Source organism: Nicotiana attenuata, unplaced genomic scaffold, assembly GCF_001879085.1.
Source record: "Nicotiana attenuata strain UT unplaced genomic scaffold, NIATTr2, whole genome shotgun sequence".
Lineage (NCBI taxonomy): Eukaryota > Viridiplantae > Streptophyta > Magnoliopsida > Solanales > Solanaceae > Nicotiana > Nicotiana attenuata.
The window spans coordinates 677,510-692,061 of NW_017670364.1; the positions used below are offsets into that span (position 1 = coordinate 677,510).

General features: G+C 35.3%; 1 protein-coding gene across 1 annotated transcript; it reads right to left on the reverse strand.

The window, feature by feature from the left end:
- Positions 1-13,416: 13,416 nt before the first annotated feature.
- On the reverse strand, positions 13,417-14,262 carry LOC109238397 (pectinesterase inhibitor-like). The gene has a single exon (XM_019404845.1). It carries the CDS (start codon positions 14,149-14,151, stop codon positions 13,624-13,626), a length of 528 nt encoding a protein of 175 aa, XP_019260390.1. The 5' UTR covers positions 14,152-14,262; the 3' UTR covers positions 13,417-13,623.
- Between the last annotated feature and the right edge of the window lie 290 nt (positions 14,263-14,552).

Sequence of the window (14,552 nt, forward strand, 5' to 3'; positions counted from 1 at the left end):
CCAGATAGTTTTGGAATGCTTGCATCTAAATAGCATATGCCTTATATCTTCCCTCTCAGTGCTGCAAATGTGACAGTTTGGAGAGTTGGTTATATTCCTGCTGAAGAGCATTTGTGCTGTGGGTAGTTTATTGTGAATAACCGTCCAGAGGAAGAATTTTATTTTATTGAGAGTGTCGATTTTTCATAACCATTTGTAGTCTTGAGTAACCCCCTCTTCTTTACCTTGTATCATTTCATAAGCGGATTTGATGGTGAAGGTCCCGTTTGGACTCTTACCCCAGTTATACTTATCTTCGATAGGTTGAATTTGCTTGATGTAAGTGCTATAGATTTTATTCTTAACCTCGATGGGGAGCTGGAATGATAATTTGTTTAGGTTAAAAGAGCTGTTTTCAATGATGTCTGATAATGGTTGGTGTTGTTCGTGTTTCATTAAAGGTCCTTGGATTTGGGCTCTTAGTGATTCCTTATTTCCTAGCCAGCCATCTTGCCAGACCCTAATTAATTGCGCATTCCCAATTTCCCAATGTATGCCTGTTTGACAAATGTGTGAGCCTCGAACTATGTTTTTCCATATATGGGAGCCATTTTTCTCCTGGAGATTCCAGCTTTGCTTTGTATTCTTTTTATCATATCTGCTATGAAGTACCCTACTCCNCTGTCGTTTGTGTGGTGTTTGGCCGGCTTTTGCATTCCTGAGTTCATCGTGGGACTTCTGTTCAACTTGCATTTTTTGTTCCAGTTTTGAATGTTCCAGTTTTGAATGTCGTTGTGGAGGGGGGCTTAGCCTTTCCGTTTGGTCTTGTCTTGGCTTAGTTCTCTTGTGAGTAACTATGGTCCAATGATCTATCTCTTCTGCTAGGGATTCAATCCCATCTTCATTTTTTTGAATCCCTTTTACTGCACTAGTCTTCGAGGTCGTTGGTTGAGGGCAGTTAGTTAAAGTGTGACCCAATCTACCACAATGGGAACACAACATGTTGAAACCTTCATATGCAATTCTTTAATAATGGCGTCCAATTATAACATGAGTTTTGAGAGGGCTTTCTATAGGTGCTAGGATACAAACTCTCGCGTATTTGCCCCTAGTAGCTGAAGCAGTACATGCGTCGATACTTAGTAGCTTCCCTAGTTTAGATCCTATTTTTTGAAGGATTTCATAGTCATAAAATTTCGTTGGTAGTTCTGGTAGTCTGGCCCAGATGGCTGAGTAAGTTTGTGAGGCTACTGAAGCTACGAACTTTGGTTCCCATTTTCGGACAGTGAGAAATTAATTTCCTATGAACCAAGGTCCTCCATGGAGAGCTTTGTCGTAGTTTTCTGAGCTTATGAACTTAATTAGGTAGTAGTCATGTCCTAGATCTATGAGTGTGATGTTCTCCGTTGGTTTCCAAATGGCCGTTATTTTGTTTTGTAGGAAAGCATAGCTTACCTTCCTACCAAATAGTTTAATGATAACAGCGTTGGTCCAGTTATTGTAAATCCTTTCTTTGTCTGTGTGTGTTATAGGAATGAAGTTTTCGGATTCATATTGATTCTCAGTTTCATCTGAAGTGTCATGGCCGTCCACAGATTTCTGCACTGCTATTTGGTTTTGGTGTTGTGTTTCTGCCAGATTCCTTTCAGTTTGAGCAAGAATGAGCTTGTCTGAGCATGGTGTTCCTTAGCTGAGGCTTGAGTGTTAATGATATTGGTGGGTTCATTGGGTTGATATTGGTCCATCTCCATTGTTAGATCTTTATTACTTGTTCCTGCATCTGTGAGCTTGAAGTTGTTTATGTTCATATAGAAGTCAGAGATTCTTTGTTACATACGTGTGTTATTACTTCTTGTTTGGTGAATGAGAGTTTATTTTGCAGATTTTGGTCGCTTATTCTTTTTCTGGAGAGAAGCAGGAGCTTCTCTTTCTAACTTCCTTTCATTTCTTTTTTAGTAATGACAGGCTGTTCAAACTCCAAAGAGAATTCCCATGTTAGTACTTCTTCGTAATACGCATAATTCAAATGTTCAATAATGTAAGCCGCCAAATTAGAGTTCCACTTTTAAACCATAGTCATTGTATTTATTTTACGAAAATTTTAACTTTTCTATTGACAAGCATATTATAAATTTTTAATTTCTTCTCCATGTCTCTATGTTACCTATTTTACAAAATTAGAAGTGAGAATTCCTCTATTTGGATCTATTGCCTGCATTACCAAGAAGACATCTCCAACTAGCTTAGATTAAGAAGTTAATCGTTGTTGTACGTGTTGTCTATGAAGATAGTGATAGGATATATAAAATCTTTCTATCTTTAATTAGAAGTCTCGAATTCAAGTCAAAAAAATAAAAAAATCCTGATAGTAAAAATTTTCCCGTCAATAGTTTTTATACGACGCAAATTTGGACCAGTCGTAGCCTCTAAATCAATATTTGGGTGGGAAATCAATTCAACCGTCAAGAACTTATATTTTTAATTGAATTATTGCGATTTCAAATTAAGTGACTCTCGAACAATGAATTTCAATTGAATTCTTCTTTTTTCTCTTGTTTCATAGAAAAAAGTGCGAATTAAATTGCCTTTAATAGAGTGTTTTACACTTCAAGTAAAATTTTCGACGTGAATTTCTGATTTAAAGTCAAAACTTTAATTTACACACACTTATACAACATCATGATGTAGTATAAATTTACCTACTATAACATTTTATTAATCTTAATTTATGGCAATTAGAGCACATACAATTTTTTACTATTATTATTTTTATTTAACTCATATGTGATACTCTCGAACCATGAATTTCAGTTGCATTCTTCTTTTTTCTATTTGTTTCATAAGAAAATAAATGAGAATTCAAATTCAGTGACTGTCGAACCATGAATTTCAATTGAATACTTTTTTTTTCTCTTGTTTCATAAAAAAATAAAAAAAAACGTCAAATCTGAAAACCATCATATAAATTTTATTACTCTCTCTTTCTCTATTCGAGTTTTATTGTAAGTCGTGCTGACAGCCAAACTTGACCGACATTAAGCAACTAAATACGTAGTATTAGTCAACGAAGAACAACTATAGGATAATGGTGCTGACGTCAAAACTAAATTACTGCTAAATCCAGAAGCAAGCCAACAAACATATTTTAGTATGCAGACGAAATTCATCCGGTAAAAAGATTCTACCATCCCCACCCCAAAAAAAAAATATAAAAAAATTCCCCCTTATTTTCCTTTTCCTTTTTGGTCCTACAATTATTAGAATCACTAACGTCAATGGCCATTCTAAGTTCAATCATATAATATATTATTTTTACATAACTTTCGAAATATTTCTATATTATCAAATTTAAGTTTGTTTGATACAATGTATTTTCATTTGGACCAACTTTTTAGCTAGTATTAGTTTAAACTACAAGTCAAACAAAATATTTAAAATTTTGTACCCTGTCAAATGATTTCAGAGTATTATTTTGCAACCCAATTATTACAGTCAATACAGTACTACGAACTCCTCAAAGCAGCTAACGCAGTTTAGCAACCAAAATTGAAGGTCATTCAAATGTTTTATGTGGAAAAATCGAAATTACGTTTGTATTGTTTTTCTTTTAAATTAGACAAGTCAAAGTCGGTTAATAGACCTAACACTTGAAAGAAACAAATCTGCTAGCTTTAGGCAACTCCGCAGGTAATATTGGTCCAAGTTTTTTGTGGCCCGCATTAGACTTCGAGTCAGGCGAATCAAATCAATATGGTGGTTGAGTAGTAGATTAATATAATCGTACATAGTGGCGGAGTTCGAATTTCTGTTAAAAAATTAAAAAAAAAAAGAAAAAGTTAAAAAATTAAAAGAGACTATAATCCCAGTAAAAATTGAACTAGTGACCTCACAGAAGTTTTGAACCCCTTATACTACTAAGCTATGATTTTGGATTCTATCAAGAAAATTTAAATTGTAACATATGGAGGCGCAAAATAAATTTTACGTTATATATACATGGTAATTTTCAGGTGAAGGAGGTTCGTAAGGGAAAGGATCCAGTCCAATACTTAATGGTCCAGTAAATCTCAATGAGATCTTTGATTAAAGCCATCTGGCTATAATGAAGATTTGAGAGCTTCAGTGAAGACGACAATGGCGAAAGCAGAAGAGAAGGTTCTCGAGAGGATTTTTTATTTGAGAGAAAACTGGCTTGTATTATTAAGCTCTATCTTTACAATGAGCTGATACTATGTATATATACACCTCTACAATTGCATCTAATCTACAGCCTTACATCACCTAAACTAACCAATCCCATAATTAGTTATAACTAACTAATCCCTCTTAACTGACGTAACTACACTCACGTGATTGGCACGTGACTACTCCTATCTTCAACACTCCCCCTCAATCTAGATGGTACAAACAAGTTCAACACCCCTAGCTTGCCTATCAGGTAATCATGTTGCGATCTTCCTAGGGCCTTTGTGAACAAGTCTGCTTCTTGATCTCTAGACATCACATATCTTGTTTTGACAATCCCTTGTTGGATTTTTTCTCTGATGAAGTGCAAGTCTATTTCTATATGCTTCGTTCGTTCGTGGAATATAGGATTTGCAGCAATTTGGATTGATGCCTTGCTATCACAGAGCAGCTCTACTGGTAATTCAACCTCTGCACCCAGTTCCTTGCATAATCCTGTCAACCATAGAATTTCTGAGACTGCATCAGCTATGCTCCTGTACTCAGCTTCTGCTGAGCTTCTTGATATCGTGCACTGCTTCTTTGACTTCCAAGACACCAAAGAATCTCCTAGTTTCATCACGTACCCTGTCATAGACTTTCTGGACACTGGACATGATGCCCCGTCAGCATCACAAAATGCTGTGAGTTTTGGGCACGACTTTGAGTTCATCAGTAGACCAAGACCTGGTGCCCCTTTTATGCACCTTAAAACTCTTATTGCTGCCTCCATGTGTGACTTCTTTGGATAATGCATAAATTGGCTCAACACATGCATTGCATAACAAATGTCTGGTCTTGTCATAGTGAGGTACAACAGCTTCCCAACCAATCTTTGGTATGGCCCTGCATCTGGCAACTTCTCATCATCCTTTAGCTCCAAGTGTTGGTCATATTCTACTGTCGTGAATCTCTAATTTCATTCCATTGGAGTGGCTACTGGTTTTGATCCTGCCATTCCAAGATAAGTGATCAATTCCATTGCAAATTTTCGTTGATTCATCTGTATTCCTTCTCTTGATCTTGCTATCTCAATTCCCAGAAAAAATTTCATCTCCCATAAGTCTTTGATCTTGAAGTTGCTTTGCAATATAGACTTTGCTTCTGAAATTAGGCAATGATCATTTCCAGTTATGAGGAGATGATCCACATATACTAGAATGATCGCTAGACTGATCCCTTGCCTTTTTGTAAACAAGGAATATTCAAATCTACTCTGCATAAATCCTGAATTGATCAAGGCCCCGGTCAGTTTCAAATTCCACTGTCTAGAAGCTTGCTTCAATCCATTGAGGGATTTATGCAGCCTACATACTTTCTCCCCCTGGCTGTGAAATCCCTGGGGCAAGCACATATACACTTCTTCAGTAAGGTCGCCCTGAAGGAAGGCATTGTATACGTCCATCTGATGCAAATTCCAATTGTGTGTTGCTGCTAAGGCAAGAACCACTCTGACTGTCACCATTTTGACTACAGGAGAAAAAGTCTCCTGGTAGTCGAGGCCTTCAATCTGGTTATACCCTTTTGCAACCAAACGAGCTTTGTACCTTTCAACTTCCCCATCTGCTGTATATTTTATTTTGAATACCCATTTGCAACCAATGGGAACTTTCCCTGTTGGCAAATCTACTAAGGACCAGGTCCCATTTTCTTTGAGGGCATTCAACTCTTGTGTCATAGCTTCTACCCATTGAGGATCTGCTGCTGCTTCTTCATAGCTGCTAGGTTCCTTCAAGCTAGTTATCTTGGAAAGATAAGATTTGCATTTGACTGAAGTACCATCGTGACTCAAAAAATCTTGCATTGGATACTTGCAAGATGATTGTGAAGTTGAGCTTGCCAATGAACCATTGCACACATAGTCCTGCATCCAGGCAGGTTCTTTCACATTCTTGCTTGATTTTCTAGGCTGGTTGTCTGAGTGTGAATGATGGACTGCTTCTGAGACTATTCCTTCTAGCTGCTGTGGCTGTTGTATGTCTTCAAAATTTGGTGAAGGCAAAGATGGTGATTCTGTAGCAGGTACTGTCTTATGTTGGAATGCATCTATAGAAGGAGGACTTGCAGCTTCATGTGGAGGATCTGCATCTGTGGATGGTGTTGTTGTGTCATTGCTGGTAATAGATTTTATGACTCCATTGGGAAAAACCTGCAACTTTCCTTCCTTTAAAAGCTGGAAAGGAAATATTTTCTCCATGAACTTTACATCCCTGCTTACAAAAAAGGAGTTAGTCAAGAGATTATATAGTCTATATCATTTCTGAGATGAAGAATATCCCATATGAACAGCTCCAATGGCTCTTGTTGCAAACTTATCTCCCCCTACTAGAATTTTGGCAAAGCACAGACATCCTATGATCCTCATATGCTGTAAAGATGGTGCTCTCCTATACATCATCTCAAATGAGGACTTCCCTGATAGCAATGACAGGGGAGGTCTATTAATGATATAAACTGTTAAATGTACACATTCACCCCAAAACTTGAGAGGCAAATGACCTTGCAGTCTAACTGCCCTAGCCACCTCTAGTATATGTCTATGTTTCCTTTTCACTATCTCATTCTGTTGTGGGGTATGGACACAGGAACTTTGATGAATCATTCCATACAATTTGAACAAACTTCTGCATTCAGAATTGAAAAATTCAGTCCCATTATCACTTCTCAGAATTCTGACTGTTCCTCCAAATTGAGTTTTTATTAAAGCAAAATACTGTTTCAAGCATACAATCACATCACTCTTAAGTCTCAACAAGTAAACCCATATCATTCTACTGTAATCATCTACTATAGTAAGAAAGGATTTGTATCCATTGTGACTTGCTACTCTATATGGACCCCATACATCTACATGAATCATCTCAAAAGGTTTATTTGATCTACTTGTACTCTTTGGAAATGGTAATCTTCCTAGTCTAGCTAGAGGGCATATTGTGCAATCTCTTATTCCATCATTCTTGATCTTGAACTTCATGTTTGGGATTCGCTTCACCACTTTATCAGGGGCATGTCCAAGTCTCCCATGCCAAACCCCCTAGATCCTCTTCTTTTTTGGAATGATCATGTGTTTGCACAGTTGCAGCCTTGGCTTTGTCTTGCTGATGCTGCAGATTATACAAACCTTCAAGCTCTTTACCAATTCCCTTCACTTTCCCATTGTGAAGGTCCTGCATGATCCAGAAGTCAGGATAGAAAGATAAAAAATATTGTAAGTCCCTTTTAAGCTTAGAGACCGACAACAGGTTGTATTTAAAGTCTGGAATGTATAGTACATTCCTAATAACACCACATTCACCAATCCTACTTTCTCCAGTACAAGCAATATCTAGTGAGGTACCATCAGGTAAATGAACCTTAGATCCAGACTTTAGGCTATTAGTATTTATCTTGTCAAGCAATTCTCTGGTGTGAACCATGTGATTGGTTGCACCAGAATCTACTTTCCAGTTTTCATTCTTTGTTTTGTCAGCTAGTGTAGTGGCCTTAGTCGTACCTGCAAAATGCTTTGAATTGTCACCTGTGTCGTTGTTGATCAATTTTAAAATTTGATCATATTGTTCTTGAGTGAACATGATTGGCTGAGGCAGTGTGGGTGTTGGATTTCCAACTGATGAGTTCAGCATCTGCTATCCCTCCTGAGATACTGCATTTGCTGCTGCTTTTCCCATGTACTACTCTCCTTCATGTGTTGTGGTGTTAGCCGTTGGTCTTTGTGGAAAATTATTGGTTTTCCTCATTTTGAAATCATTTGGATAGCCATGTATTTTGTAACATGTTTCTCTTGTGTGACCTTTATAGTTAAGAAGCTCTCAAATCTTCATCATGGTATCAGAGCAATGATGATAGATTCGTGTTCACTACAATTGTCATTCCTCGTTTTCTCCGACAATTTTTTTATTGTAGATCGATTGTGATTTTTTGCAATCGATTAAGCTAGAGTACACAGTTTTTCTGCAATTTGCGACTGAAAAACTCTGTTAATTGTGGAATTCAAAACTTAGTTTACGTGTATTGATAGCCATGGCAATTGGAGAAGAAGCTTCAGTTGGAACCAGCACAGGAACAACCGCAATAACCATCGATCATCATCACCCACTGTTTTTACAGCCAAGCGATACTCCAGGTAGCTCCTTGATTTCAATTCAGCTAACTGGAACTGAGAACTACACATTATGGAGTAGACCTATGAAAATAGGGTTGATAGGCAAGAGTAAATTAGGGTTTGTTGATGGACGATGCACTAAGGATAAGTTTGATAAGTCGTTGCATGAACTTTGGGAGAAGTGTAATGCAATAGTTTTATCTTGGATTATGAATGCTGTGAGCAAGGAATTGCTCAGTGGTATTGTGTACAAATCAAGTGCACATAAAGTTTGGACAGATTTGAAGGATAAATATGATAAAGTAGATGGATCTCGCATTTTTTTTACATAAAAAAATTGCAACTTTGTCGCAAGGAATTTCTACTGTGTCAGCCTATTTTTCAAGGTTGACAGATTTATGGGAAGAATATGATACTCTGATACCATAATGAAGATTTGAGAGCTTCAGTGAAGACGACAATGGTGGAAAGCAGAAGAAAAGGTTCTAGAGAGAATTTTTTATTTGAGAAAAAACTGGCTTGTATTATTGAAGCTCTATCTTTACAATGAGCTGATACTATGTATATATACACTTCTATAATTGCATCTAATTTACAGCCTTACATCACCTAAACTAACCAATCCTATAATTAGTTATAACTAACTAATTCCTTTTAACCGACGTAACTACACTCACGTGATCGGCACGTGACTACTCCTATCTTTAACAGGTTACTTAGTGTTTTAATGGTTCGGATGCATTTGAATTTTGTGACAATGTTTTTTTCTAGCTAATATACCATTTGGGTTCTTTCACAAGAAATAAATAAATAGCAGACACTGAGGACTGTAAAGTTGGTGCGTCAGTTTATTCATTTGTTTCAATGACAAAAGATTAATAAAAATAACTTATGATTGGAACAATTTTGAAAATCAGAAAAGTGGAGTATGTATATTTGTCTTCCAATAGTTGTGTTACCGTTTTTTTTTTCTTTCTTAACATTCTTCGTTGTTTAGTCTTTTTAGGTTCACTGAAAATTAATGCACAAATTTTTTATAGAAATAATGTTAAGGTATAAATCTGTTAGTTTATTTTTCTAAAAAAATTTGTAAAAAGTTCAAAAGCACCCAAACCATTAAAACTCTAAGCAACCGGTGCCTTTTATCCATGATACCATTAAGATTTACTGGATCATTAAGTACTGGACTGGATTCTTTCCCGGCTCGTAAACCTGCTTCCGACCCCTAATTTCGCCCCTTCATACATAGATAGAATAGATTAGGGGGTCGGCTCAGATATGGGTAAGTTGAAAAGTTCGATAAAAAGGAATAAAATATCTGTCCCGCCCAGATTATTTGATCATTAGTCTCTACTCATCTTTCTTTCTTGCTAGGGTGAGGGCAGAAGCGGATGTATGTTACTACCTATGGGTTCAACTGAATCCATAACTTTCGTCGCGGAGTAAAATTTCATTAAAATTGTAAAAATAGTAGATATGAATCCATAACTTTAAATATAATGAGTTCAATGTTAAAAACTTTAAAATTGAACCCACAGAATTTAAATCCTGAATTCGCCTCTGGGTGAGGGACGGGGCGGATAGGAATGAGAGAACGGGATAATTTATTACCATGAATATCTAGGATGAAGGCAAATTCAAGTATTTTTCATTTCATTCATTTAAAATTTTGAATCAGATTTGCATTTAATCGTCAAATATTGAATCGGGCAAAAAATGTTGCAAACTCCACCAACACAATTGATACGGAGTAGCTGCTATATGTCTTGCCACGTGTGCTTACTGTGATGACCATTATATAGGACACATTTTGGAATAATTATTAAAATTATGTTTTTTCTCTTTTTTTTTTCTAAGATATTTATCCACTAGTATAATATTACGTAGGGGTGTACATAGGTCGGGTTGATTCGGATTTTACAATTACCAAACCAAACCAATTAAACCGGGTTATTAAATCTAAAGACCAAACCAAACCAAACCAATAAAACAAGATTTTTTCAACCTCGGTTTTTCTCGGGTTATTCGGGTTTTTTCAGTTTTTTTTTCCGGTAAAATCTTCGTAGCACAAAACATATAATTTGTGCTCACAATATTTCTTTAATCCTAGTAAGATACAACTATATAAGATATCTTTCAAGAAAATAATACAAAATATGAGATGTGTCATGGCATTATCCTAAAATATTCAACAATAAAAATAATAAAATTATGTAATATAAATATTGCTAGTTAAAAAGCCATAATAAAAATAAACATAATCTAAAAGTACTAAGTCATGCTAAAATAAATAGACTAATAAGGGAATATTAATTACATGACTAAACGCTAGAGAAAAAACAAAAATAAATTATGCATTTTTATCTAAATTATTGCAAAACAAAAAATAGATATTCAATACATTGCCGTTCGTAGTATTGAATTGAATGTATTTTGTTAGTATTAATATTGATTTGATTTTGGTTTGGGCTTTTGTTAGCATGATTTAAGTTACTAATGTTAATGGCTATAAAACTTATCGGAACATTCAAAAGTTCTAAGTTACTAATGTTAGTGGCTATAAAACTTATCGGAACATTCAAAAGTTCTAAGTACAACCTTGAAATAATACCTTAAAAAAATAAAATTATGAGAAAGTTTAAGAAATATTTATAAATTACATTACAATAAGTATATTTATATATTAAATATATCTAAAAATCTATATATGTGATGTCGGGTTGGTTTGGTTTGGGTTTGACTCTCTTTAGTTAAAACTAAACCAAACCAATTATGGTCGGGTTTTTTTTTCCAACACCAAACCAAATCAAATCAAATCATAATCGGGTTTTTTTCTCGGTTTGACTCGGAATATAACCGGGTTGGTACGGTTTGTCGGTTTCCTTTGTACCCCTAATATTACGGGTGAAATCCAACTCGTCTTTTACCAGAAAAAGGTGGCCTTAATTGATCGTGTACCTTCAATGAAATATTTCGAGATCACCTTCATTGACTAACGCAATCTCTTTCGGCAACTAACTTTTTTTTTTCTTTCACTTTTTCATCTTCCAAATACGAATGATAAACTACGTACACTCATTAGCAATAATAACAGGACAGTTTTTGGCCTTAGATTTTCGGAAGAAGAGAAATTTCCTGGAAAAAGTGGGTGTACGTTAGACAAGGTCGTTTCAACAAGATTAGGGGCCTAAAACCAAATTTCAGAAAAAGACCCTAAGTAAGAATATTAAAGACAAATTTACAATGAAAAAGTACAAAATAAATGTAGAATAATAAAACCGGCTCAAGAATTTGATAAGTTGATATACAACAACATATCCAGCGCAAACCCACAAAGTGGGATCTGGGGAGATAAAGTGTACGCAGACCTTACCTCTACCTTGGGAAGTAGAGAGGTTGTTTGCGAAAGACCATCGGCTCAAGAGAAAGCATGACAAAAAAGAGGTCAGATAAGGACAATCAATTCAATGCATTATGAAAATGAAAGTAACGAAAGCGAATAGGTCATGATAAAGTAGTCTAAAAAAGAGCAGTAGCTATCACATATAAATAAGATAATCGAAGTACAAGAAACAAAAGATAGTAGCAGAAATCAAAGGGTAAGAAACTATAGAGCAAGATAAGTTGATATAATGGTATCAATAAGTGTTGCATTACTTCAATATAATGATTGCTTGTTGTAATGCTTTGAAAAAGACAACTTGTAAGCCGCGGTAACTGCCGATTGAGAGACTTTTCAATATTGGGAATAAGAATAGTAAAAGAGAGAATGAAAAAGGTAAATATATCAATAATAATGTGGGCACATATTAGTTGTTAGGATATAAATGACGTAAAAAAATAGCTACCCTACCCATGTAAGAAAACAATTCATTAAAAATTATTCTATTCTCTAGCTAATACAACGATTCTCACATTAAAGTTATTGTACTTTCGTTCCAAAAATTCTTTTTAAATTTAAATGTAGGCACATTTTTTGAATAATACATATACAATACATCTTTAAGGGAAAAAATGGGGCTTCCAAAAAATTAGGGCTCCAAGCAATTGCTTTACTGGCATTATAGTCGAGTCATCCATGACCTTAGCTAATGGCATGATTCAATTAGTTACAAAGAGACTTTTTTTCTTCCCCGCTGCTTCACATAGGCCCAATCTATTTTTGTAAGTATCGTAATAAAGTATTATAATTTAGAAATTGTGAACTCAATAAATTAAGAATAAATTTCACTTAACCCCTTTAAGGAAAAAAAAAAAACAAAGAAGGAAATGTTTGAAAGTTTCCGCTTGTGATAATTGAGCAGGTTCTCCTTATTTATTATTTTACTTTATCCAACTTAGTCGTTTTCAACGCTATTTTTTTTTTTCAAGGTTGAGCTTGTTCAATTGAAGCTAATGCTATGCTGCCCTTCCCTTGTTCAAGAGATAAGAAGCAAATTGCAAGCCAAAATTGATTAAGATGATTTAGGATGAAGTCGAATTCAAGTGATTTTCAAGGGAAATCACGTTGATGAGATTTTTAACTTTTAAGTAGTTGGTAAATGTCGTGGACCGCAGCGCACTAATAGAAAACTTTGTACCGGTTCACGAAGCACGCTCTCATGTTCAAGCTAGCTAGCTTGGCAAAGGAATTTAGGCTGAGGTAATTAAATTAAAATTTGATCATTGTGTTGAAAAGCTAGTGAATCCAAAATTGGTACTTCAACTTACAGCCCAGTCCGAGAATTCAGAGAAAAAGGTGCATTATCCTGATTCAGATCAAGAAGAATGAGATTAAAAAAATAATTACTCCCATATTCTCATGCTTTAATCATGAGCTTAGGCTTAGAAGCTGCCTATACCCTGTGGGGCTGCTATTAAAGGGCGGGCGTTGCATAATGCTCCTCCTTTTCTTTGGTTTCGCATCTTGTGTCCAGTATTTCGCGTCGCATAAGGCCTATTAAAGAGTGAAATACTCCTTACCAACTTTTTTTTTTCATTTTCAGAGCTCGAACTCAAAACTGTTTAGGATTGAAAAATTCAATTCATTCCACCACAATGTTTGGTGATTCGAAATTCTACTGCTGTAACTTCGGGTGAAACCAAAATTCAAAGCGATGAAAAACAAGATATATAGTTTATTGTTTCAATAGGGGTCTAACTAATTCATCCAAAATTTACTCAAATTCACGGTGAATTACCCCCATTTGAAAATTCAATCCCTAAATGTAAATTAAATTAACATTTATAAAAACGTTTCTAGAGTAGTATTATTGCATACATCGTTTTTAAATTAGTAGAGAATTTATTATACCCTATCACTCTCTCTAGGCATTTTCCTAAGGAGACGAGCCAGTAAGAAAACCTGCAGCAGCAACAATAATGGTACCAAGAAACTGAAGATCATCATTGTCCTTAGTAATAGTAGAGACAATTCCAGGTGTCACTTCAAATGCAGTCTCACAATTAAAAGCATCTTGTCCAACAAGATTCGCGGCAGTATTTAAGTTCTGGTATTGGCCCATGTTCAAAAACTGTTCAGCATTTCCCAAAGTTCTAATGGCTGCTTTGTAATAAGTTGTGCACAAGTTATATATCTCTTCCAGTTTTGGATCATTTGTTTGATTGAACAGCATATTGATCTTGGCCGCCGTGGCGGAGGCGTTTGCTGCTGCTAAATTGATGGCTGTTTCCGTTAAGTCATGAAGATTCTGATGAGAATTTCCTTCTAAGACTTTCAAGCATAAGCCTGGATTTTTGGACTTGGCACATACGTCGGATAAAGGGTTGCTCGTACTTGGACTCGTGAAAAAAGCAGCTATGAGACATAATAAAATCAGTAAAGAAGAAGAAAATGATGATGCCATTTTCTCACCTTTAATTATTTTCTCTTCAATTTTGATTGTTTAGTTTGAAGTTATATAATTGAATAGATGTATAGTATAGTTTTCAAAAACGGATCGATATTCAATGTAAATTCTAAAATGGATCGGATTGCATGTATTAACGTGGGAATATTTCTTTTCCATTATTAACGTGCGAGATCTGTATATACATATGAATTTTTATCTATGTATTACTGATTGACTTGTTTATATATGGTATCGATGTGAAGATTTTCCTTATACAGAAGTATATATTTAGAATACAATTTCCTGTGGAATCTCTGGAAATTGAATTATTCCCCTTTATGTCCTAACTTTTGTCCATTTTGACCAATTCTCTAACCCCCTATTTGGATGGTTGTTTCCAGTGGTTCAATATTATA